This window comes from Anolis sagrei, chromosome 1 (genome assembly GCF_037176765.1).
Source record: "Anolis sagrei isolate rAnoSag1 chromosome 1, rAnoSag1.mat, whole genome shotgun sequence".
Lineage (NCBI taxonomy): Eukaryota > Metazoa > Chordata > Lepidosauria > Squamata > Dactyloidae > Anolis > Anolis sagrei.
This window is the reverse complement of record NC_090021.1, coordinates 162,963,249-162,989,218: the sequence shown is the minus strand read 5'-3', so window position 1 is coordinate 162,989,218 and position 25,970 is coordinate 162,963,249. Positions and strand designations below refer to the sequence as shown.

At 41.7% G+C, this 25,970-nt stretch overlaps 2 protein-coding genes across 3 annotated transcripts in view; one reads left to right on the top strand and one right to left on the bottom strand.

The window, feature by feature from the left end:
- Positions 1-11,035, bottom strand: part of MCM3AP (minichromosome maintenance complex component 3 associated protein) — a 45,546-nt gene extending 34,511 nt beyond the window's left edge. Inside the window, exons 1-8 of the mRNA XM_060783579.2 lie at positions 10,921-11,035; positions 8,687-9,938; positions 7,940-8,163; positions 7,495-7,573; positions 6,271-6,418; positions 5,138-5,334; positions 2,690-2,829; positions 1,898-2,095 (exon numbers count right to left, since the gene is read on the bottom strand). Of these exons, the coding sequence (XP_060639562.2) occupies positions 1,898-2,095; positions 2,690-2,829; positions 5,138-5,334; positions 6,271-6,418; positions 7,495-7,573; positions 7,940-8,163; positions 8,687-9,869 (2,169 nt within the window). The 5' untranslated portion in view covers positions 9,870-9,938; positions 10,921-11,035. The remainder of the gene's footprint in view (positions 1-1,897; positions 2,096-2,689; positions 2,830-5,137; positions 5,335-6,270; positions 6,419-7,494; positions 7,574-7,939; positions 8,164-8,686; positions 9,939-10,920) is intronic.
- Positions 11,036-11,040: 5 nt separating this feature from the next.
- Positions 11,041-20,898, top strand: YBEY (ybeY metalloendoribonuclease). Of its 2 annotated transcripts, none has more exons than XM_060783608.2 (5): positions 11,041-11,148; positions 13,537-13,776; positions 15,704-15,835; positions 19,063-19,131; positions 19,324-20,898. In XM_060783608.2, the coding sequence occupies exons 2-5, from the start codon at positions 13,567-13,569 to the stop codon at positions 19,408-19,410; spliced, it is 498 nt and encodes a 165-aa protein (XP_060639591.2). In that variant the 5' UTR covers positions 11,041-11,148; positions 13,537-13,566; the 3' UTR covers positions 19,411-20,898. The 2 variants fall into 2 exon arrangements, with proteins under 2 accessions (XP_060639591.2, XP_060639583.2); XM_060783600.2 differs by having other exon boundaries at positions 11,042-11,148; positions 13,462-13,776.
- Positions 20,899-25,970: the final 5,072 nt, after the last annotated feature.

Genomic DNA, 25,970 nt, shown 5'->3' with positions numbered 1-25,970 from the left:
AAAATGTGAACTACCATGCTGAGGTGATGAGAGCAGATTAGATATTTTATACTTCAGCCTCCAATACCAGAAGCAGGAAATGACAAAAATGAGAGCGAGAGACAGAAGCAGTTCATTACTGAAGACCATCTCACAGTGTACATTGTAATTCCTGAATAGCAGAATAGGGTTGGACTGGATGGCCCTTGTGATCTTTTTCAACTGTAGGGTTCTGTGATTCAAGGTTGTTGTATGTTTTCCGGACTGTAGGACCATGTCCTATGGCAGGCATCCTCAGAGGTTGTGAGGTCTGAGGGAAAATGGGTTTTATATATCTGTGGAATGTCCATGGTGGGAGAAAGAACTCATGTCTGGTGTGAATGTCTCAATTGGCCACCTTGATTAGCATTTGATGGCCTAGCAGTTTTCAAGGTTGCCTTCTTACTGCCTGGGGGAATCCTTTGTTGAGAGGTGATTAGCTGTCCCTGATTGTTTCTTGTATGGGGTTCCTCTGTGTTTGAGTGTTCTTTATTTACTGTTATAATTTTAGAGTTTTTTAATACTGGTAGCCAGATTTTGTTCATTTTCAAGGTTTCCTCCTTTCTGTTGAAATTGTCCACATTTGTGAAGTTCAATGGCTTCTCTGTGTAGACTGACATGGTAGTAGTTAGAGTGGTCCACCATTTCTGTGTTCTCAAATAATATGCTGTGTCCAGGTTGGTTCATCAGGTGCTCTGTTATGGCTGACTTCTCTGGTTGAAGCAGTCTGCAGCGCCTTTTAGGTTTCTTGTTTCGTGTTTGGGCAACGCTGCGCTTGGTGGTCCCTATGTAGACAGCTGCATGGTATAAGGTAGACTCCAGAGGTGAGAGGATCCCTCTTGTCCTTTGCTGAACGAAGCATTTGTTGGATTTTCTTAGTGGGTCTGTAGATAGTTTGTGGGTTGTGTTTCCTCATCAGCTTCCAGTTGTTCCCTTAATGTATGGTAAGAACACTTTTCCTCTGGGTGGATCTTTGTCTTAACTCTTGTGGCTTGTTCTCAGTCTTGCAGCTTTTCTGATGTCTGTGGTGGAATATCCATTAGCCTGTAAAGCCCAGTTTAGGTGGTTCAGCTCGTCTTGGATAGTGGTTCTCAATCTTGTGGGTCCCCAGATGTTTTGGCCTTCAACTCCCATAAATCTTAACAGGTAAACTAGCTGGGATTTCTGGGAGTTGTAGGCCAAAAACCTGGGGACCCACAGGTTGAGAACCACTGGTCCTGGAGGAGGTGGGGTTCGCAGATTCTTTTTGCATAGTCTGCCAGGGCTTTAATTGTGCTTCTTTTTTTACATGGGTAATGGTTGGAGTTTTGTGTAGATATCTATCCATGTGCGTAGGTTTTCTGTAGACTGTGTGACCCAATTGCTGATCTGGATTGCAGATGACTAGGACATCTAGAAACAGCAGCTTCTAGCCACTAGTATAGCTTCACATGATTTCCTCAGGCTGCTTCTATTTATTAAACTCCCCACGGGACTTAAAAATACTATCACAAATGCAAAAATAATGTGTGTCCTCCAACTAGCTGTCTCCTATGGCACCTTGGGAAGATCTTGTCCTTTCCATTTCCAAATAAAAGGTGCTAATTCCCAAATTTCTGGGCAATACAAAAATAAAGAGTGACTAATATTTATAAACCATCAAATTAATGAAAATATATATGCCTACAAATCATTTTAGTTTTTAAAATATGTGTCTAGAACGCATTGCTAAGAGGTAAAAAAATAACCACAAGTGCTCCAAAAAAATATTGCTGTAATGTAATCGCACCCTTTGGGGGAGGGGATATTTTTTCCCAGTTTCTATCGCCTTTGGATAAAACTTATTAATAATTACTTTTTCGACTGTATCACAGGAAAGATTTTGCCCCTGAGTAGTTACCTTTCTTATGCCACGGGTTCTGTTCCACACAAAATCATACCATTCCCGATAGTTTCCTTCTCCTTTGTCCATGATTTGAGTTACTAAGTAATCCATGGTCATACTCAACACCTCAGAAGGCCTCAGTTCATGTGGCAAAGGCTCCTCCTGGTCTGCTGAGGACCTGCTGTATTCCTTTACTGCTGCAGCATGATCAACCTGAAATAAGAAGTGAGCAAACTCTTCAGTACAACTATTTCTGCCACCCTCAGCTATGTTTGCTGCAAAGCAAATCAGTGAATAAGATTAGTCTTTGGACCTCTCAATCTTCAATGAGAAGTCGCATGTGTTCAGATGAAATATTCAATTACTGAACTTAACTGTGGTTTATTTCAGACACCCAATCATTAGGTTTGTTTGTGGCCAACAAATTACAGTCTAAAACAATAGTCTGAACACACTTTCCTTGCTGGAACCAGGATATGTCATTATGTGCAAGAACATGACGGCTGCTCCCCCAAAACACCCACACATTTCTGATTAGATTATTCAGGAGTTTGTCACTGCTACTTAAAAAGCCCCACTCCTTCTGGTGCCACTCTGGCTATCCTTTCATGTTCTGCCAAAAACACCAGCCCTTAACTCCATTGAACACCTTCCCACCATGACGATTCAACCTAGCTGTTCCAAATAATTGCCTGACACTCACTTCAAGAGCAAATTGGACCCAAATACAAATAAGTCACAAAAGTGTTCTGAAAACATGATTCTGTTAGTTTCTAGGTCACAGGCACAGAAAATGTTCTCAAGTACCTTGTCAGTTCCTGGAATCACTTCAAAGAAACTAAGCTGGTTCCTTGTTTCTCTCATATAACGCTCTTTCTCTGGACACATGTCTGGACATGTGCCAACAAAGGTTTTCGCTTTCCCAAGGTCTATTTGTTTTACTCGGGCTATAAAAAAAATTAAGAGAAATCAAGGATTAAATGGGGGAGTAAAGAATGTGAGCATTTGGTCGCTAATATTGCTATACGGATCCACACCAAAAATAACAGCATGTATTCAGAGACTGCTGATAAAGGCTCAGCATCTCCCTGGAGGAAGGTCTCAAATGCAATGCTGCAAGTCCCAGACCTTGTGCTGTTCAACATTTCTGAAGTTTAAGGGCAGAAATGTTAAGATAACAGAAGGTCACGAAGGATAAACAGCACCAGAGAAGACAAGATCAACATTTGAAAGGAATCAGAGGGAATTGCATACTGTATCACAACAGGAAGATGAAATTCAGAAGTGATAATCATAATTTTGATTGTATGTAGGGTCCTCAAACTTTTTAAACAGAGGGCCAGGTCACAGTCCCTCAAACTGTTGGGAGGGCCAAATTATAATTTGAAAAAACAAACAAACCATGAATGAATTCCTATGCACACTGCACATATCCTATTTGTAGTGCAAAAAACAAATACAATAATTAAAATGAAGAACAATGTTAACAAATATAAACGTATTAGTATTTCAATGGGAAGTGTGGGCCTGCTTTTGGCTGATGAGATAGGATTGGTGTTGTTGCTGTATGCTTTCAAGTCATTTCAGACTTAGGTTGACCCTGAGCGAGGGCCGGGTAAATGACCTTGGAGGGCCGTATCTGGCCCCCAGGCCTTAGTTTGAGGACCCCTGATGTAGGGGATAAAGCAGAAGTGTATGATAGAGGAGACTTGGCTTAAAAGCAGCACATTAAAACAATTTAGGTATTTTAGAAGCTCTGAACATAAATACAAGCCAAATGATGTAATGCACCAGCTAAAAAAACCGTAATGGAATCTAGTGGCACAGTAACAATAGTAATATGCCTATATTAGGAAAGAAAAAAGTTGCATCTTTTTGTATTACTCAGGACACATTTTAAATACGTCACATTTTAAGGAGGATTCTTACTAACTCAGCACCATCCAGAGAGGGAAGAGGGAAGTCAAAAGAATTGTGTATGTTTTGGTCTGAAGAAAAATTAATTAAAGACAGATGTGATTACAGAACAAGAGAGCTGGAAGAGGGAAAGGAGAGGGTTTGCAAGGATCATAGAGTTGGAAGAGACCTCATGGGCCATCCAGTCCAACCCCCTGCCAAGAAGCAGGAATATTGCATTCAAAGCACCCCAACAGATGGCCATCCAGCCTCTGTTTAAAAGCTTCCAAAGAAGGAGCCTCCACCACACTCCAGGGCAGAGAGTTCCACTGCTGAATGGCTCTCACAGTCAGGAAGTTCTTCCTCATGTTCAGATGGAATCTCCTCTCTTGTAGTTTGAAGCCATTGTTCCGTGTCCTAGTCTCCAGGGAAGCAGAGAACAAGCTTGCTCCCTCCTCCCTGTGACTTCCTCTCACATATTTATACATGGCTATCATATCTCCTCTTCTTCAGGCTAAACATGCCCAGCTCTTTAAGCCACTCCTCATAGGGGGCAGGTTTTATCTGAGAGAGGCAGGTTTCATTATTATTATTATTATTATTATTATTATTATTATTATTATAAAACTTTATTTGTACCCCGCTAGCAGCTCCTGAAGGACTCGATGCGGCTTACAAAGGCCAAGGCCTCAACACAACAACGACAAAACAATAACAATACAATTCAAAGCAAATTAAAAACATAAGCAATAACAAAACATTACATCATGACATAATAAAACCAGGGCCGGGCCAGTGATGGGTACAGGTTAAAAAGTGCTGGGTGTGGCAGGTGGTATGTTGGATTTCTGGGCAAGTACAATGTGCAGAGAGTCTTAAACTCTAATAAAGTGCTTCTGGGACATAGTGCTGAGGTTATCCTAATCCGGAAAGGCACATCGGAATAGCCAGGTCTGAGAGAAACAGTAAAAGCAGTTCCGTAGCAAAACAGAAGATTCTCCTAGTACAGTAGTATTTATACAAAGGACAGACAGGCATTTGACAAGAGTACTGTAACTAATTTCATGTAAACTATATCTTTCCTTCAATTTCAGTTCATTATTGGAAATGCTTTGGATGCTAATACAGCGCATAATTAACATGTGCATCTTTTTCAGTCAAATAAACATGATAATTTTCCAGGAGATTATAGGATTCAGGGGAGGGGAGAGGATGCAAGAAAATATACCAATTCAGTATGAGAAGTTCTCCTTATCATTTTCTGAACCAATAGTTGTTTGGCCAGACAGGGTAGGAGGGATAAGTCCCATACACTTTTCCAAATATCTTTTTTTTCTCAAGTAGATTAAAGACTCCTACCTTGCCGCATGATTTTATCTCTCTGGTCTAGAAGGCGGTATTTATCTTCAGAGGTCTCTGCCACCATGCCGATAAGGCTGCTGGAGGACGCTGGAGATACCTCCACATTCTCAGAGCTGTGTACTTCAGGTATAGAATCAAAGGCATACGCCTCAAATTGCAGAGCCTTTTTAAGGCCAGGTTTCTTAACTGGAGAACTGTAAACAAGAAGAGGTGTTTCAAAGAATTCCTTGACTGAAGATGAACAGGCTGCTAGGAAACGGGAGACACACCTCTGGCTTGGCATGCTCAGCACCTCTATGCACAGATACATCTTATGGAGAGTAAGGGAAGGGCACATAGTTCTGGTATACGATATACCAGCCCCACATGGGTGCTGTGAGTGTGATGAATTCAGTAAGTACAGTAATCATTAACTATTCTAAATTTTACCTCATTTTAATGACTCCTTTAAACAAATATGGAGAGGGAGGTATCTTCATTCTCCAAAGGATATTTTAGAGGAAGGGTGTCCAGCCTTTGGCTTCCATGGGCCACACATAAAATAGGCTAACACTAATGATAACTGATGATACCCCCCCCCCCACAAACACGCACACACCAAAAGTCCATGCACACTTTTCATATCTAGCAGCAAAGATAAGCTTTTAAAAAAGCCTTGCAAAATAATCCTAATTATATGCCACCCCATTCAGAGGATTTTTTACAATGATAAAACAGGTCTTCTGGCTCAACTGTTTGCAATTATAATGTGAATTATGTATAATACTCCAATATTTGTAGATGTAACATACTCTGATTATTTCATTGCATTCTGTAGTTTAAAATAAAGATGTAGGCAAAATTCATAAATGTCCAAACAAATCGATTGGAAGAATAACATAATTGTTCCACTGTTTAAAAATACTGGGCAGAAACCACATGATGTGCTATGCTAGCCCTTCTTTCAGAGTCGCACAGTGGTACCAAACCAAACAACAACAAGGCTTGATAAGACTTGATTACACTATATTTAGTAAGTTAAACTAAGACACTTATAACAATACAGTAAATGAATATGAGAATACTGAATATATACATCACTCTAGATGCATTCCATCACATTCATTTTAAAAATTCATTCTGTCACAGACCTCTTAGTTGACAGGTTTCCGCTACCAGCAGAACGGAGCAAGGCTTTGCCACGGATAGAAACCTGATGACTCAACTGGTCACTGCTACGTCTCCCACTGCTTTCATTTGCCGTCTCTTCCGTGGAGGGATAATCTTTCTTATTAGGACCTGTATAAATTTAATGACATCAAAAACATGCCACAGAACTTACTTTTTACTATATTACAGATGCTATCTATTTCTGTAAATGTATAAGTTGTCGATATACAGACTGTCCTCAGGTTACAGACAAAGTATATTCTATAGATTTGTTCTTAAGCTGAGTTTGTAGCAAGTCAGAACAGGTACACTGTTTAAGTGTAACTCCAGTCATATCTATCTATCTATCTATCTATCTATCTATCTATCTATCTATCTATCTATGAAGGTTTGGATAGGACAGGGAAAGGTGATGTCTTTGCTGTCTGTGCCCCTGTTCAAAAGATTTCCTTCTCTCTTTGTGACAATTAAATATGTCTTGGAAACAAGGCTTGTTGATAAGGCTTCAGTGGAGACACCCCTTTGCCATGATAATTCTCCTCTTCTCTTGCCCCCATTTGTAACTAGGAGTCATAACTAGGAGTCATATTTCTGTAACTCAGGGACTGCATGTAAATTACCTTGATTCAGGAAAACACAAGTAGCAAACACATGCCTACTTCCTGTGTGATCTCCCCAAAGCTGGTCAACCTCAAACACTTTTCATCATCAGCTGGGCAGCAAGGGAAACACTCTCTCCCCCAGCTCCTGAGAACACCAAAATATGGAGTGCATTTGGGGGGGGGGGGTGAGGGCATATGTTGATATATACAAGCCCCCTGCTTATACCAGATGTGCTTTGCAACAGTGATTAAATGGCATCACACAAACAAGGAACAATGGATGCTTCCCAAAAGCCAGCCATGTAAACCAGTTTGAAGCTTATTTGTTTACATTTCACTCATTGAGTTCAGTTAATATATCAAATTTTGGTTAAAGCAAAATGGCTGTAGTGGGGAAAAAGGTGTATATGTGTGTGTACAAACAATTATTTGTGCCAATGCAAAGGAAGCCTAGCTTATTCAAAATACACTTTGTCCTATGTAGTGAATGCATTTTCTCTGAAGATCTGGCAAAAATTAGTTCTTTTTCGGAAACATACAAATCTCGTGCCTAACAATCATTTTTCTAGGTGTTTTTCTTTAAGAAAACAGATAACAACTTACTTGTTTTTTTCTTATGCCAAAATGTCACTATGTCTTTGTGTAGGTCTTTTGCCTTCTTTCTGGCTAAAAGAGCAGATGCCTTGGGGAAAATGCCATGGAAATGTCAGTTAGGATCAGATTTGCATATAAAATATTATACAAAGGACACTAAACAATGGCCAAACAACACATCTTTCATCTGTTTTGTGGGAGTTTGTTGTCTAGCTGTTGCAGTTTGAAGATAGATTTGAACTAGATGGGGCAAAGTTATGAGCACTGAGGTCCCAATGATTTCAAACAGGGTATGTCTAACTGCAAGCTAGAACAGCCAAAATTGCCCAACTAACACCACTTTCAATTTTACAGGTTTAAATTGAGTCATTTCAAGAAATAAAGGGTATTTATAAGAATATCAAATAAATCTCAACATAGCATATTATTCTACCATTAATATTTTAAAACTCACATGATCATAGCAGTATACAATAGCCAGCTTTTTATTTCGGATGGTACGGACACGTTGGACATCAATAAACTTCTTGAAGTGTTTCTCAAGAACGGTTCTGTCATTTAGAAAGTCAGGAATATTTTTGCACTGGAAGGTTATCAGTTCATTTGGAGGCAGTCCTCCAAGGCTCTCTGTACTTCCACTGTTCCGATTTCTACGCAAAGGATTTGGGCTAGCAGTACCTGAAAGAATTACACACAAAGATATTCAAATTGTAAAATAAAATATAGGCATGTTTCAGAAGTAAAATGTAAAATAATATTTACTATACGGAAATGTACCATTCAAACGGATTGCAATATTTTCATTTTCCATTTTAACAAAAGGCTTCAAGCCGATACCGCCTCACCCCCTACCAACCCCCGAGATCCCTCCGTTCTTAGGACCAAGATCTATTGGAAATTCCCAATGTCAAGACCTTGCGTCTGGCAGCAACCAGACGTAGAGCCTTTACAGCAGTGGCACCATCACTCTGGAATACTCTGCCACCTGAAGTCCGTGCCTTGCGGGACTTATTAGCTTTCCGCAGGGCATGTAAGACATACCTGTTTCGACAGGCCTTTGATTTGTGATATTATTGTTTTTAAATTGTTTTAAATTGTTTTTAAATTGTGTTAGATTTTAGCCATTCTTGTAAGCTGCTCCGAGCCCCAGGGGAGTGGCGGCATATAAGTTCGAATAACAAATAAATAAATAAATACTTACCCTCCTTGAATTTGACCTTACTTTCTTCCTTTCTTGGTGTTGCTACTACTGCTCTAGCCATGGCGAAACCAGTCTGGCTTTCCCCAACTGCACCTGCTTGCTCCATTTCTCCAGATTCTGCAGGAACTTTCTCCATTTTTGACTCTTTCTTATTGCTTTTCAATACATCTAGCAATGTTCTGTCAAACAAACCTCGTATAGGTCGATTCAGCCTGACAGGTCGCTTATTGGGAGAATGGTCACTTTTTGATAGAAGTTCTGGCTCATCCACACCATCATATTCATGTCGTCTTGGAAAAGGTTCTTGCTCTTCTTTCCGCTTTGTTCCCTTTCCAAAGAGAGAATGTGGCTCACTTGGTGCAACAATTTCTTCATGCTGCAGCTTGGCTGATTTATTCATTTGAAAAGGATCCACTAGAGACCCAGTAGAGGAGTTTGAAAAGGAGGTAAAACTACTACTAGGGCTTGCAAAGAATACTGCAGGTCTTTTTTTGTCATCCTCTGTAGTCTTGCTTGGTAAAGCAACACCGAATGAAGATGCTGAAGTATTGCTGCTTAGTGGTTTTGAAAAACTATAGCTTGTACTGGCTGCGCTGCTGCCTGCTTGAGAGATGGCAAAGGGAGCTAGTCTTCCAGATCCACTAGTACTTGGAGAGGAAAATGTGAAAGAAGGTTGGTTTCCTGTGTTTGCCAATTTTTCTTGTCCTGAACCAGTTCCAAAAATAGGTTTGAATATTGCATTCTCCGGGGTTTTGAAGCTGAAATCTGGGCCCACAAAACCACTGCCCGAAGTTTCTGTAGATGTAGCTCCAAAGTTAGGAGGAGTGTGAGAAGGCCCAAGAGCTGTAGGTGGTTTAAAACTGAATGTTTGCTTGCTAGGAACAGAAGAGTAAGTTGGGGCAGAAGTCGCAAAGGACGTGGTCTGTGCAGCAGTATAAGACTGTGCAAATCCAGGAGTCTGCCCCAAACCCAAAGAACTACGAACTCCTGTTGTTACTGTAAAATCAGGTAGGTGAGTAAATCCAGGATTCTTCAGCAATACTCCACTACCTGTGTTTTTCCCAAAAATAGGTGGTTGACCAAACTGGAATGATGGCTGAGCAGGAAACATTCCAGTTGCAGGCTGAGGTGGCAGTTGGAAACCTCCAGGTTGCTGTCCACTGAAAGGAGTATTTGGGTTCATTTTCACAGCTCAATAGCCTCTACGTCAAAGATTTGACTACTTTTATCTATGAACCATTGTATGGTGGATCTGCAAAATAAAAGTAGTTTTGTTTAGAAAAGAAAAAAATCTGCTTAATAAAATATAAATAAAAACTAGGAACACAGCTTGGGTGAAATAGACCTTGACATTTGGGAGTTGTAGTTACTGGGATTTATAGTGCACCTGCAATCAAAGAGCATTCTGAACCCCACAAATGATAGAACTGGGGCAAACTTCCCACAAAGAACCCTTATGACCAATAGAAAATACTTAAGGCCATCCAGTTCAACTCCCTTCACCGGGACAAGAAAACGTGATCAGATACTGTTTACCCACGTTACATAAAGACATTACATATATTAGAAACCAACACTTTCTCATTACTTTATTTTCCAGATCACCAGACTGGGCCACAGCAACGTGTGGCAGGGGGCCGCTAGTTAAAAATACCATTGTTAAAGTGCCAAGGTAAAACTACACATCACAGAAATTGAGGGTGAAGGTTAAAACAGAGTTACTGAAATGTTTTTAATGTAATCAGTTTTAAGTCTCCTTGTGGAGAGAAAAGGGGGGTATGAATAAATATAATAATAATAATAATAATGCCAGTGATTTTTAAAAGGGGAAGACGTTGGCCTTCCGCACACCAAAAAATCCCTTCCACACAGAAACTTGTATCCCTTTCTCTATGTCAAACAACTTTTTCAATTATGAAGGGACACTCAGGGCCCTTCCACACAGCCCTCTATCCCAAAATATCAAGGCAGAAAATCCCACAATATCTGCTATGAGCTGGATTATCTGAGTCCACGCTCAAATAATGTGGGATTTTCTGCCTTGATATTCTGGGATATCAAGCAGAATATCAATTGTGCTGTGTGGAAGGGCCCCTTGTTGCGCACCCTCCATCATTTGAGGGTGAATATACACTATAGAATTAACGCAGTCTGGCACCGCTTGAACTCCCAGGGCTCAAGCTATGGGCTCTAGGCCTGAGACATCACCTAATCCTTAAACGAGGGGCCATTACCTGGGAGGCAGCGCTCAACGCTCCACTTCAGCCCTGGAAGGCCCTTCCGGACACAAACAAACAGCCGAGCCGGAAGTAGGCTCCCGCGCCGCACAAGCGCTCTAACAGGAAGTGACATCACTCGCTCTCCGCTCCCCGGCCTGTGAGCCGAGCGGTGGCGCGCCTAAGAGCGCATGCGCAAAAGAATAACTCGAGGAAAGCACGGGCAGGCGACTGTTTTCCTTCCTGGTGAGAGGGTTTTTTTTTTATGGCCCCTTCTAAGCATTTGGAGCAAAGAGTATGTGCGAGTGAATGAAGCCTACTAAGGCTTTACAGTTGAAGTTTTACAAGGCGTTTCGCTGCTGCTTCCTCACTAAATTACAAACCCCAGGATTCCATAGCATTGAGCCATAGCAATTAAACGTGGAGTCGAACTGCATTAATTCTGCAGTGTAGATGCACCCTTGGCCGGGGTCACCCAGTGGGTTTCCATGGCAGAGCAGGGATTTGAGTCCTGGCCTCCAGAGTCGTAGCCCAACGGTGAAGCCACACGTATTTGTAGCAATGGTATTCCCCGTAGTCACCTACGGATGTGAGAGCTGGACCTTAGGGAAGGCTGAGCGAAGGAAGATAGATGCTTTTGAGCTGTGGTGTTGGAGGAAAGTTCTGAGAGTGCCTTGGACTGCGAGAAGATCCAACCAGTCCATCCTCCAGGAAATAAAGCCCGGCTGCTCACTGGAGGGAAGAATAGTAGAGACAAAGCTGAAGTACTTTGGCCACATCATGAGGAGACAGCAAAGCCTAGAGAAAACAATGATGCTGGGGAAAATGGAAGGAAAAAGGAAGAGGGGCCAAACAAGGGCAAGATGGATGGATGGCATCCTTGAAGTGACTGGACTGACCTTGAAGGAGCTGGGGGTGGTGACGACCAACAGGGAGCTCTGGTGTGGACTGGTTCATGAAGTCGCGAAGAGTCGGAAACAACTGAACGAATGAACAACAATGAAGTAGTGATTCAATGCTCAGATTACACTATGCTGACTTTCAAATGAGAGTATAACACATACTTATTAAATTGCCTCCTTTAGGTTATTAATTAGGTTAGCAGCCAGGTCTAGGCCTGCCATTAGGCAAAGTGAGACAGCCACTTCAGCACAGAGTAGCAACAAGGCATTGCTGAAAGGAAAGAAGGTGTCACTTTGTCCACAGGGTGACCAAAAAGTCTCCATATATACTGTGGTGCTGGAGGAAAGTTCTGAGAGTGCCTTGGACCACCAGAAGATCCAACCAGTCCATACTTCAGGAAATAAACCCCGACTGCTCACGAGGGAAGGATAGTAGAGGCAAAGATGAAGTACTCATGAGGAGACAGGAAAGCTTAGAGAAGAGTATGATGCTGGGCAGGCATGTAGCCGGGGGGGGGGGGGGGGGGGGGCTTGAGGGGCTTCAGCCTCCCCCCCCCCCCCCGAAATTCCCATGGTAGCCCATGAGAAGGCCTTACTGGTACATTATTTAAACTGTTATGTTTATTCATATCATGATCTGATCACCATGCTCAATATATCCCATATGCATGGGGGTATTGGGGTAACAAAACAAAAAGTTTGCTAGGGTAGACCCTCTTTCACTCAGACTCAGCCCCCCCCCCCGGCCCCGCCCCTGAATCAAACTCAGAATCAAAATCCTGGCTATGGGCCTGATGCTGGGGGAAATTGAAGGAAAAAAGAAGCCTCTGAACATCCCTCCAAGGGCAAGATGGATGGATGGTATCCTTGAAGTGACTGGATTGACCTTGAAGGAGCTGGGGATGGTGACGATCAATAGGGAGCTCTGGTGTGGACTGGTCCATGAAGTCACAAAGAGTTGGAAACGACTGAACAAATGAACAACAACAAATTTGTAGTGTCTTTTCTAGGGCCCCTTCCACACAGCTGTTGAACTGGGTTATATGGTGGTGTGGACTCCGATAATCCAGTTCAAAGCAAATACTGTGGATTATCTGCCTAGTATTCTGGGGGGCCTTCCACACAGCCCTCTGTGTGGAAGGGCCCTCAGAATATGAAGGCACAGTATCTAATTTGAACTGGGTTATTTGAGTCCACACTGCCATAGAATCCAGTTCAGTGTGGATTTTATACAGCTGTCTGGAAGGGACCTAACAGAAAATGAAGTTGGTAGCACACTTCTTCGGAGGTAGGAGGGGTTGATTTTGCCTGTGCTGGGATCTGGTCTCAAGTTTTCTGCTTTAAACTAGATTATATGTGTCCACAATGCCAGATAATCTGGGACAAAGAGAAAAACTGTGGGATATAGGGCCGGTTTGGAAGGGCTCCTAGATAACAACTACAACACCCAGAGGGGTTCCTCAGGTTGCAGCCATGGCAAATGAAAGGGGATCAGAGTGCAATAACACTATGTAACCAAATTTGAAAACAAACATTCTGTTCCTGGTTTGAAAGTGTTATTTCCTGTTTAAGTGTGTGGTACCTAATTTGAAAGTAGTTGTTATGCTCTGGAAACTTCATTTTTGTGGCTGCTACAAATTATTTTTTTTTATTACAGACTTTGCTGTTCTAGGTTGTGGTAGATGTCAGTAGTGTCTGATGGTGATCATTTTGGGAAAAGTCAATCTTGTAGACTGGTGTAGCATCTTCCCTTATTAATGAGATGAGCCTGATCATACGTAACCTGCAGAGAGCCGTCCCCATCCGGAGAGTGCCACTTCGCAAGAATATAGAACGACTGCGTTGCATTTTGGGTGTGCAGCGGTTTGATCTCGGGGTTATCTGTGTTAGTAACAGGCACATACAGCAGCTCAATAGACATTACAGGCAGAAGAACATCCCTACCGATGTCTTATCTTTTCCTTTTCATGAGGTAACTTTTTTTCTTATTTACTCTTTTTTTATATATAAACAGTAGTTTAATCCTGGGAGCAAAAATAGGATGCTAGGTTTGTAATGATATGTGGTTATGACAATTGTAAGATGAGGGGCCAAATCCTCTACTGGACCACAGAGAGCTGCATCCCTTGCCACATGCTCCAATTCCCAATTTTATTTTAATGTTAAAATCTTTTATTTAAAAAAGCAAAACAGAACAATGCACCCTCCTGGTGTACAGAGAATAATGTCACCATGTTGTTGCATCTCTCTCTGTTTGAGGTTAAATAATTTTTTAAACTATAAAGTATAATTCACTTCTGATTTTAAAGGGGGACATCCCCAGTCTTACATGAATTCAGAAAATGGTATGACAAACATTCTCCGCACACACTGGGATGTAAGGGAATGGCTAACAAATGGCCTTGGATGGCTCTGTTTGGGCCACATTTTTCCCACCCGGCACATGAAAACATTGAGAATCTCTGATAGAAAGACAATGGTTGTTACAATTTAAGAACCCACATAAAAAGAGGAAGAGGATTGTTCCTCACTCTATAACCTTGCCTGTTTAAAATTGCAAAAGATGTAAAGAGAGGAAAATATCCTCATTTCTGATGGACACAGAAGGCTACAAAGATAAAATAAGGTAATTAGAAGGCTTAAATACCAGGCACCAGATCCTGTCTGAAATTGGAAACTAAGCAGGGTCATCTCTAGCTAATGTCTGGATGGCAGACTATCATGAAAACCAGGACTGTAGGCTGTATTTCAGAGGAAAGCTGTGGTAAAGCACCACAGTGTGTTCCTTGCCAAGAAAACCCTATGAAATTTTTAGAGTTGCCATAAATCACTGGTTCTCAACCTGTGGGTCCCCAGATGTTTTGGCCTTCAACTTCCAGAAATCCTAACAGCTGATAAACTGGGATTTCTGGGAGTTGTAGGCCAAAACACCTGAGGACCCACAGGTTGAGAACCACTGACAGCCAATTTAAGTTGTTGTCGGGTACCTTCAAAGGCAAATCATTTCCAATTTAGTACTTTTTTTTGGCCAGGATTTGTTCAGATTTGCTTTTGCCTTCTTCTGAGGCTGAAAAGTTGTGATTTGCCTAAAATAATTCAGTGGGTTTCCATGGAATCCAGAATAATAGTCCAGCACTCAAAATACTTTACATCACTGGCATATACCCACGCAAATAAGAGAATAATTCCTGTATGATTATGTGATTTGGTCCTACCTTTTAATCACTATAATATCTAGGCATATACATTGTCCTGGATTGGGAGATGCTGGATAAATGTAGTTTCTGGTTGCTTGAGTGTTACTATAAAAATAGGTCTTTTTAACTGTATTACAAAAACCGTTTTTAAATGTAAAGTATACTTCAGGATTTTTTTCTGGTTGCTTGAGTTGCAGTTAACTAAAGCCCCTTCAGCAATGCCATATAATCCAGATTATCAAAGCAGATAATTCACATCTGCTTTGACCTGGATAATATCAGTCTATACTGTCATATAATCCAGTTCAAAATAGATGATCCTGATTTTATATGACCGTGTAGAAGGGGCCTCAGAATCTATTGTATACAGAATCTAACATCTTAAACATTGTGACATCTGTGTGTTTTAAAATATATATTTATATATAGCGAACCAGCCTAAAGACTTAACAGAGTGGTTGCTCATTCTGTCATATTCCTTCTATCTATCATGGTATTCCAGGATTTAAGAGTGCATAAGGAGACTGTTGATGTTAACTCTGCCTGGACTTCACCAAGGTTCATGAGTTGTCAGCCCAGACAAGCAAGGGGAAAGATACAGATACAGATTAGTTGAAAGACAGCAAATAACCCTCAGTTGTTAATCTAAAGAGATACAGGTGAGAAATTCTGCATCATTTTTGTGTTCTGTTCCTTTCACAGAATCTGAAAGCAGGAGAACTGCCACAACATTTTGCTCAAGATGAATACAATTTGGGAGACATTTTTCTAGGAGTCGAATATATTTATCAACAATGTGTACAATACAATGAAGATTATTACAATATTCTTACAGTAAGTATGTGGTTTCTATTTCAGTCATTTTTCTAATTGAGCTAGTGTCCCCATAAAAAAAGAGAAAGAGTTCTGAAATCACAGTCAACATGTAAAATATTAATGCCGTGTTTCTGCAAAAATAAGACACTGCCTTATATTTATTTTTCCTCAAGAAGACACACTATGGCTTATTTTCAGGGGATGTCTTATTTATATTAAGTAATTATGGTACAACAATCTGAATTTATTCAAATACAGTGCTCAGTAAAATGGCAGTTTTACTTCTTCCCCTTGAGGAGACACAATACCTAAAGGAGAGCATCCTGCTCTTCTCTTCATTGAGACTTCCCAGGGTGTGGTCTGAAGGGAAGCAGTGCTGCCCTGGAAACTAGGACTCAAATGAGTCATGAGTTCAAATCTCAGGAGAGGAGATTCCATTGAACATTAGGAAGAACTTCCTGGCCATAAGAAGAGATCCCACTTGAACCTGACAAGGAACTTCTTGCTGTTCAGCCATGGAATGCAGTGCTTCGTATTGTGATGGAACCGCCTTCTCTGGAGGTTTTCTGTTGGGAGCAATTCGATTGTGAATTCCATCACTGTGTCCCATTTAGATCTGGTGACACTCTCACTCATTCGTGGAGGAAGCCTGGCTTTGCCTGACCTGAACCGAAGGGAAGAAAGAACAGAAGTAGAAGGAGAAAAAGGAGGAGGAGGAGGAAGAGGCAGGAATTCAAAGGGAGGGTAGCCCGAACTTGCCTCCGCCACCGCTGCGGAAAGTTCTTGCATGTCATTTTCTATGTCTCCCTCTATGCCTCAGCTTGTATCACTCTGTCTTATTTTTGGGGTATGGCTTATATTGCGCTAATGCTTAGAAATCCTGCTACAGTTTCTTTTATGGGTATGTCTTATTTTCGAGGAAACACAGTATTACTTCAGTTTCTGAGGGGCTTTGGAAAAGTTTCCAGAAAGAAAGCTATATAATAACAGCATTCTCTTGGTCACAGAGGTCTTGCTTTTTCTTATGTTGTACTGTATCAACATAAAACTTTGTTGACTTTGCTTACAAACTTTTTCTGGCTTCTCTATTTGTTTTGAAAAATAGTTTTTACTCATTATTTGGGGTTTTTTGTTTGTTTGTTTTTACTTCTAAGCATTAGATGTGGAGAGATTTTGTCAGTTCAGGATCTTGATAACCAAGTAAAAGAGGTTTTGCTTCTAAAAGCTCTTCATGCATTGCACAATAATTTGACATGCTGCACTATCCATCTGTACATTTCTGGGAGCAACATGCTCCTGGAAACAGGAGCAAGTTGATCTCTGATCCATCCTGTGGTCCACCCCATGTTGCTTAGAATCTTCTCTAAGGGGCTGACAGAGCCTCCAGAGCAAGATCATGGTGCCACAGAGACTGCCAAGGGGTGGAGGAGCTGAAAATCATTGCACCTACACTGGCATATAATGCAATTTCAGAATGGGTTGTCGTAAGTTTTTTCGGGCTATATGGCCATGTTCTAGAGGCATTCTCTCCTGACCTTTCGCCTGCATCTATGGCAAGCATCTTCAGAGGTAGTGAGGTCTGTTGGAACTAGGGAAAAGGGTTTATATATCTGTGGAATGACCAGGGGGGGACAAAGGACTCTTGTCTGCTGGAGCTAGGTGTGAATGTTTCAACTGACCGCCATGATTAGCATTTGATGGCCCTGGCTGGTGTTTGGTGTTTGGTGTGGCTTGTTAGTGCCTGGGGCAATCTTTATTTGTTGGATTTTCTTGGTGGGTCTGTAGATACCCACCAAGAAAATCCAACAAATTCTAGGTTCAGCAAAGGACAAGAGGGATCCTCTCACTTCTGCAGGAGTCTACTGTATACCATGCAGCTGTGGACAAGTCTACATAGGGACCACCAAACGCAGCATTGCCCAAACACGAATCAAGGAACATGAAAGGCACTGCAGACTACTTCAACCAGAGAAGTCAGCATATTATTTGAGAACACAGAAATGCTGGACCACTCTAAAAACCACCATGTCAGACTACACAGAGAAACCATTGAAATCCACAAGCATGTGGACAATTTCAACAGAAGGGAGGAAACCATGAAAATGAAGAAAATCTGGCTACCAGTATTGAAAAAAACTCTTAAAATTACAACAGAAAAACAACAGAGAGGAAACAATATGGGACATCTAATCACCTCTCAACAAAAGATTGCCCCGGGCACTAACAAGCCACACCAAACAACAGCCAGGCCAAACAACAGCCAGGCCGTCAGTTGAAACATTCACACCTAGCTCCAGCAGACAAGGTGTGGTGGAGATATATATTATATTCCACAAATATATAAACCCCTTTTCCTAGTTTCAACAGACCTCACTACCTCTGAGGATGCTTGCCATAGTTGCAGGCGAAACGTCAGGAGAGAATGCCTCTAGAACATAGCCCGAAAAAACCTACAACAACCCAGTGATTCCAGCCATGAAAGCCTTCGACAATACTATTTCAGAATGCAGGTTAACTACATTGAACTGCATTATATGGCAGCGTAGACCAATACAATCCAGTTCAATGAAGTTAAACTGCATTCCAAAACTGCATTAAATGGCGGTGAAGATGGGGCCTAAGTGGCATACTGCATTTACACATTTTTGTGCCAGGACTTGAGAAACTGCAAGTCATTTCTAGTATGAGATTGGCTGTCTGCAAGGACATTGGCCAGAGGACGCCCTGATGTTTTACCATCCTTTGGGAGGCTTCTCTCATGTCCCCATATGAGAAGCTGAAGCTGACAGACAGGAGCGCACCCTGCTCCCCGGATTCAAACCTCTGACCTTTTGGTCAGCAGTCCTGCCAGCACAAGGGTTTAACCCATTGTGCCACTGGAGGCTCCTATTTACACTAGTGCATGTTGGTATTCTGCAGCATGGATCACAATAATTATGCTAGGCATAGTTGGCTATTGAACTACAGTGTCTGCTTCAAAAACTGATGAATCAATGAAGATAATTGTGCAAATATTTTAGATTGTATGTTTGAAGGTATCCAATTAATCGTACGCTATTAATGTAAAAGGCCACATGCACTGATGATGCTATATAAACAGTGATGACAATGATGATAAATTAGATTGTCCTTTATAGCTGTTTTCAATTTTGCAACAATTTACTGCAAACTCAGATCTCTCTAATATTGTGTTCTTCCAATCTCTTAACATTATATGAAGCACTATGTTTTTCCTCTTTATGCAGGTGACAGTTGCTCATGGCTTGTGCCATTTGCTTGGGTATAAGCACAGCACAAAAGCCGACTGGGAAGAGGTAGGTATTCTCCTTGAACTAAGAACAGGAATGTATTGTGGTTTGAAGCTATACATGACCAAACGAATTTACCCTGGTGTTTTTTATCCTATATATGCAGTATCATTGACAGATTCAAGCTTGTAAGATCAAATGTAGTTATCCTGTTTGAAAGGAAATATATACATTCACTGTTCTCTTTTTTTATTTCAGATGTATAAAAAGGAAGCACAAATTCTCCAGGAGTTAAGCAGGTTGTCAGATATAAACTTCCAGCCGCTGACAAAAAACCACTTCTAGTTGATATATCTGTAAATTGACCCACAAATAAAAGAGAGAGAGAGAGATAAAAAATGTAATGTTCGTTTGTGGGATTAACTGAACTCAAAAACCACTGAATGAATTGACACCAAATTTAGACACAAGATACCTAACAACCCAATGTATGTCCTTCACTCAAAAAAAAAAAAAGATTTTGTCATTTATTTATTTACTTTGCTTATATACCGCTGTTCTCAGCCCGAAGGCGACTCACAGCGGTTTACACCCAATAAAAACAGCAATAATTCAATGCACATATAACAATTAACCACTTAACACATTATCCACTTAATAAACAACAAGCAATTACACTAAACAATTATTACAATAACCAACCCAATCGTCTCACCATCAAAGCGTAGTCCAAGTTTGTCGTCCATTGTTCCATTCCTATGTTCAATTACCAATATTGCACTAGATTACTTGAACGCCTGCACAAACATCCAGGTCTTCAACTTTTTTCGGAATGCCATGAGAGATGGTGCCAGCCTAACTCTCATTTGAGAGTTGTAGTTGCTGGGATTTATAGTTCACCTACAACCAAAGAGCATTCTGAACTCCACTAATGATGGAATTGAACCAATCTTGGCACACAGAACTCCCATGACCAATAGAAAATACTGGAAGCGTTTGGTTGGCACTGACCTTGAGTTTTGAAGTTGTAGTTCACCTACATCCAGAGAGCACTGTGGAATCAAACAAGGATGGATCTGGACCAAACGCGGCACGAACACTCAATATGCCCAAATATGCACACAAATGGAGTTTGGGGCAAATAGACCTTGATATTTGGGAGTTGTAGTTACTGGGATTTATAGTTCACCTACAATCAAAGTGCATTCTGACCCCCACCAACGACAGAATTGGGGCAAACTTCCCACACAGAACACCCATGACCAACAGAAAATACTTAAGGCCATCCAGTCCAACTCCCTTCACCAGGGCAAGAAAAGGTAATCAAAACCCTCCTGACAAAGAGCCATCCAGCCATAGTTATATATCAATATATATGATTCACACAGAGAGAGATATTATCATAGATTTGAAAAGGACTCCTAAAGAAGGACAATTATGTGTTGCATGTTCCAGAGTAGGCAAACCAGACAATTTCTACATCAACACTGACAGCAAGAAGAAACAGCAAGAAAAACTGTTTACCCAGAAGCAGAAAGAAATTACATACATTAGAAACCAACACTTTCAAATTACTTTATTTTCCAGATCACCAGACTGGGCCACAGCAACGCGTGGCAGGGGGCGGCTAGTGTGTGTGTGGTGTGTGTGTGTGTGTGTATATATTCTGTTTTGTTTAAATACACTAATTGAACCATTTTTATATTAAGACTATTGTCTTTACTCAGTTCACCTGAGCATTCACTCCCTTTGTGGTATGAGACTATAAATCAATCCAAGAATTTTACGTATGTGCAATACATTTCAATAAAATATTTATCTCCTTTTTTCAAAGATTCTTTGGTCATTTTTATAAGCGTAGACAGCATTTTCCTTCATCACTAAATGAATCTTACTACTGTATATACCTATAAATTTTTACTCAAAAATCTGTGTCAAAAACCAGGGTCAGTGTGTTGATGGGCCAATGTAATTACTTGGTAATCCAAAAAGGATTAACTCTGAGTTGAGTTGTGAAAGGAAAGATCTTAGTCTGTCCTGGGAGGACCTGAAGGAAGTAGTGACTTGCTCTGCTCTCAACCACTGCACTGCTTCTGGCCTTTTTGAATCACTGAGTGGGAAAACGGCAGAGGAAACGGCTCTCCTAAGGTGGTGGCATTGCTTTCACCTCCCCATGCCCTCAATTTATCAATGGATTGTATTAAAATCCATAATTTTCACTGCTTTAAGCAAAAGTCTGTTGTCAAAATAATGTTGTTAAAAACTTCATTCACATCTTCTGTAAAAATACATTGAATCAAGCAGATATTTTATTTAAGAAATCCCAGTGTGGTCTTTTACGGTATGGTGACTTCCTAATTTGCTATTCTTGGGAGCTGAATGTCTGTCACAGGAACACACAAATGGAATAATCCATGCTAAAGAGCATGATTTTACAGCTGGCAACTTGTAAAATCAATGTCAGTTTTAAAAGATCCAGAGTTCCTCTAGATGAGACTACCCCACAACAGATAAAACCGATTTTTGTTCATGTGCAAATGAAAATTTCTTCCCTGAATAAAGTTGACCCTTCATGTTTATAGGTTGATTTTTGCGGATTTGCCAAATATTTAACTCAGAATAAAGCTAGAGGACCTACGGATCCCTAGAGAACATCTTTCTAAGAATCTCTAGATTCTCTAATGCTTCTAACAGAAATTATCCATACAGTTATGTTGGAGGACTTGGAGGTTACTAGGGGTGTTATCTCAGGTAATAAACAAAACGTATTTATATTCATTATTTTCCCACTTTTTTGGTGATCCTATGCCCTTGGTGAAAGTGGAGGGCTGCCTATAGTCTGTGGAATAGATTTTTAGATCAGAAATTGTATAATTTTTACAAGATTGTGATTGAAAATGCAGTTAAATAAAAAGTACAGTGTCGATTCCCAGTACCTTCCTCAATTGCTAAAAGCATTTATAAACATAAATATTTTCGGGTTGCTCTGAGGTTTCCGAGCTGTATGACCATGTTCCAGAAGCATTCTCTCCCGACATTTCGTCCATATCTGTTGCAAGCATCTTCAGAGGTTGTGAGGTCTGTTGTAAACTGGGCAAGAGGGATTTATATATCTGTGGAATGTCCAGAAGGGGAGAAAAAGCTCATCTGTTGAATGTGAATGTTGCAATATTTGAATGTTTTGAGTTCCTTTTCTAGTTGGTGGGTAATCTATTCAGCCCAGGAGAGCTTTTGATTCCAAAGAAGATGAGCAGACTGAGTTTCCATCCAATCCCAAACATCCTTCCTGCCCTCTTTCAACATCCACCAAACAAACTGCATGAGTATAGCATGTGCATTGGAAAGTATAGGAGAGATGCAGGCTGTGCTTTGGGCAAGTGGTCCCTCTGCTGACTCCGCCCCGAAGCCCAGGAGGATTGGGAGGGAGGCCGGGGGATTCTTGCTGTTGCCGAGCAATTTAGAATGGCAGTGGATCGTGAGATCCAAGCCGTTGTGGGTTTAGCCTGGTGAGAAAAGAAGCCAATATTCCAGAATAAATCTCACCAAGTTGAAGCAGAAGCCACCGAGGTATTTATTTTCAATGTATTGTCGAAGGCTTTCATGGCTGGAATCACTCAGTTCTTGTGGGTTTTTTCGGGCTATATGGCCATGTTCTAGAGGCATTTCTCCTGACGTTTCGCCTGCATCTATGGCAAGCATCCTCAGAGGTGATTTTCAGCTGAAAATGATGCCATCTTGCGGTAATCTGCCCTCAAAATAAGCTGAGATACATAACACAGTAAAACATGCACTTTTATACACTTTTCAGGTTCAAAATTCCCACCATCCCCAGCTGAACCTGGCTTGGCTGTAGTTGGTCAAGCCCGGATGATGTCAATGGGAGAGTGCCGCCTGCCTTGGATGCAAATTTCCCTCTGTCCAATGGTTGAGGAGGGGGTGGCAGGTCTTAGAAAAATAGATGAAATGATGGTTGATGGTGGGATTAAATATCCCTGATATGTGGGCACAGTGACCCTAATGGGTGTCCCAATACTTTTATTGTCCGTATCAACAGTTTCTGTATCCACGGTTCAAAGGAACGCAGTTTCAGCCATCCCAGGACACTGCGGGAGCATGCTGGGTGACCTGGTGTGATTCCGTGGCTCTGAAGATGGAGCCCCGTCCCTGCTCCATCCCACAATCTACAAGGATAAGCTCCATCTGTATCCAGATCCTGCTTCTCTAAGTGCTCTTGTCATTGACTTTCACTCCATTTTCTTCTGCAACAGGTCAGGCTCCAAGTCCTGGTAGATCTCAAACACTTCCCCTCCTGTGAGTCAAGTGTTGGATTTTTAGCCAGAGGTCAGTAGATTTTTCTTTGTCAATCTTGCAAATCTGACAATCTTTTAGTAGATGAGGAGCTAAATGGATTTGCATCTCTGCCATTTGTCCCAACGTGGTCCTGTGATATTGAGATGTCAGATTTCTTTCAGTCCACCAGGTCACAAGGGCTTATCCGGAGTTCTTCCAGGCTCTCCTCCTCCACCCCAAAGTTGTGAACATTAATATTAGCTGGTCTTCCCACATGTATGTTAGCTGTTGAATCACTTCCTGCATATTATTGAGCTTTTCCTCATGTCTTGGACTTCTTTCCGAAGTTTCTCCTGCTGTGTTGGTGTGTGAGATGGTGGCAGTCCTGCAACGGTCCTTCAAGCACGAATCAAAGACGGCCACCCCACTTGAATGTTGTTCCACAGAAACGGCCATTCCAGGAGGAAAGGAGATATGGCCGCAGTGCCCTTTGCCGTCACCCTGCGTTCGTTCACTCCCTCCTTCCTCAGTTCCCTACTCTGTCATGGCTCCTTCACTGACCAACTGCCATTTCCTCATCCTAACAGATGGCCATCCAGCCTCTGTTTAAAAGCTTCCAAAGAAGGAGCCTCCACCACACTCCGGGGCAGAGAGTTCCACTGCTAAACGGCTCTCACAATCAGGAAGTTCTTCCTCAAGTTCAGATGGAATCTCCTTTCTTGCAGCTTGAAGCCATTGTTCCGTGTCCTAGTCTCATGTTCCTGATTATTTCCTCTATTTCTTATGTCATTAATGATTTAACCTCATTCCATTTGTTACATATTGCTCTAATCATAAACTCCATTTAACTGTATATTTTTGCCACTGTTCCTTTACTTGCTTTTTCTCTTGCGTTTAGCAATTTATCTACCTTTAATTCTGAACTCCACCCATGATGGAATTGAACCAATCTTGGCACACAGAACTCCCATGACCAACAGAAAATACTGGAAGGGTTTGGTGGGCATTGACCTTGAGTGTTGGAGTTGTAGTTCACCTATATCTAGTCCAATGTGGGCTAGGCAAAACTACGGTGAGGTGGATCTGTAATTGGTTAAGTGGACGAACACAGAGAGTGCTCACTAATGCTTCCTCTTCATCTTGGAAAGAAGTGACAAGTGGAGTGCCACAAGCAGGGTTCTGTCCTGGGCCCGGTCCTGTTCAACATCTTTATTAATGACTTAGATGAAGGGCTAGAAGGCATGATCATCAAGTTTGCAGACGACACCAAATTGGGAGGGATAGCCAATAGTCCAGAGGACAGGAGCAGAATTCAAAACGATCTTGACAGATTAGAGAGATGGGCCAAAACTAACAAAATGAAGTTCAACAGTGACAAATGCAAGATACTCCACTTTGGCAGAAAAAATGAAATGCAAAGATACAGAATGGGTGACGCCTGGCTCAAGAGCAGTACGTGTGAAAAAGATCTTGGAGTCCTCGTGGACAACAAGTTAAACATGAGCCAACAATGTGATGTGGCGGCAAAAAAAGCCAATGGGATTTTGGCCTGCATCAATAGGAGCATAGTGTCTAGATCTAAGGAAGTAATGCTACCCCTCTATTCTGCTTTGGTTAGACCACACCTGGAATATTGTGTCCAATTCTGGGCACCACAATTCAAGAGAGATATTGACAAGCTGGAATGTGTCCAGAGGAGGGCGACTAAAATGATCAAGGGTCTGGAGAACAGGCCCTATGAGGAGCGGCTTAGGGAACTGGGCATGTTTAGCCTGAAGAAGAGAAGGCTGAGAGGAGATATGATAGCCATGTATAAATATGTGAGAGGAAGCCACAGGGAGGAGGGAGCAAGCTTGTTTTCTGCTTCCTTGGAGACTAGGACGCGGAACAATGGCTTCAAACTACAAGAGAGGAGATTCCATCTGAACATTAGGAAGAACTTCCTGACTGTGAGAGCCGTTCAGCAGTGGAACTCTCTGCCCCGGAGTGTGGTGGAGGCTCCTTCTTTGGAAGCTTTTAAGCAGAGGCTGGATGGCCGTTTGTCAGGGGTGATTTGAATGCAATATTCCTGCTTCTTGGCAGGGGGTTGGACTGGATGGCCCATGAGGTCTCTTCCAACTCTTTGATTCTATGATTCTATGATCCAGAGAGCACTGTGGACTTGAATGCTGATGAATATGGACCAAATTTGGCACGAATCCTCAATATGGGGAAAATAGAATCTTGACATTTGGGAGTTGTAGTTGCTGGGATTTATAGTTCACCTCAGGCCCATAGCCAGGATTTCATTGGGGGGGGGGGATTTTTTTCGGGGGGGTTTCGGGGGGGCTGAGTTTCGGGGGGGCTGAGTTTCGGGGGGGGGCTGAGTCTGAGTGAAAGAGGGTCTACCCTATCATTACCCCAATACCCCCATGCATATGGGATATATTGAGTATGGTGATCAGATCATGATATGAATAAACATAACAGTTTAAGTAATGCACCAGTAAGGCCTTTTTGCGAACCACCATGAGAATTTCGGGGGGGGGGGGGCTCGGGGGGCTTCCGGCTACATGCCTGGTTCACCTACAATCAAAGAGCATTCTGAACCCCACCAACGACAGCATAGGGACAAA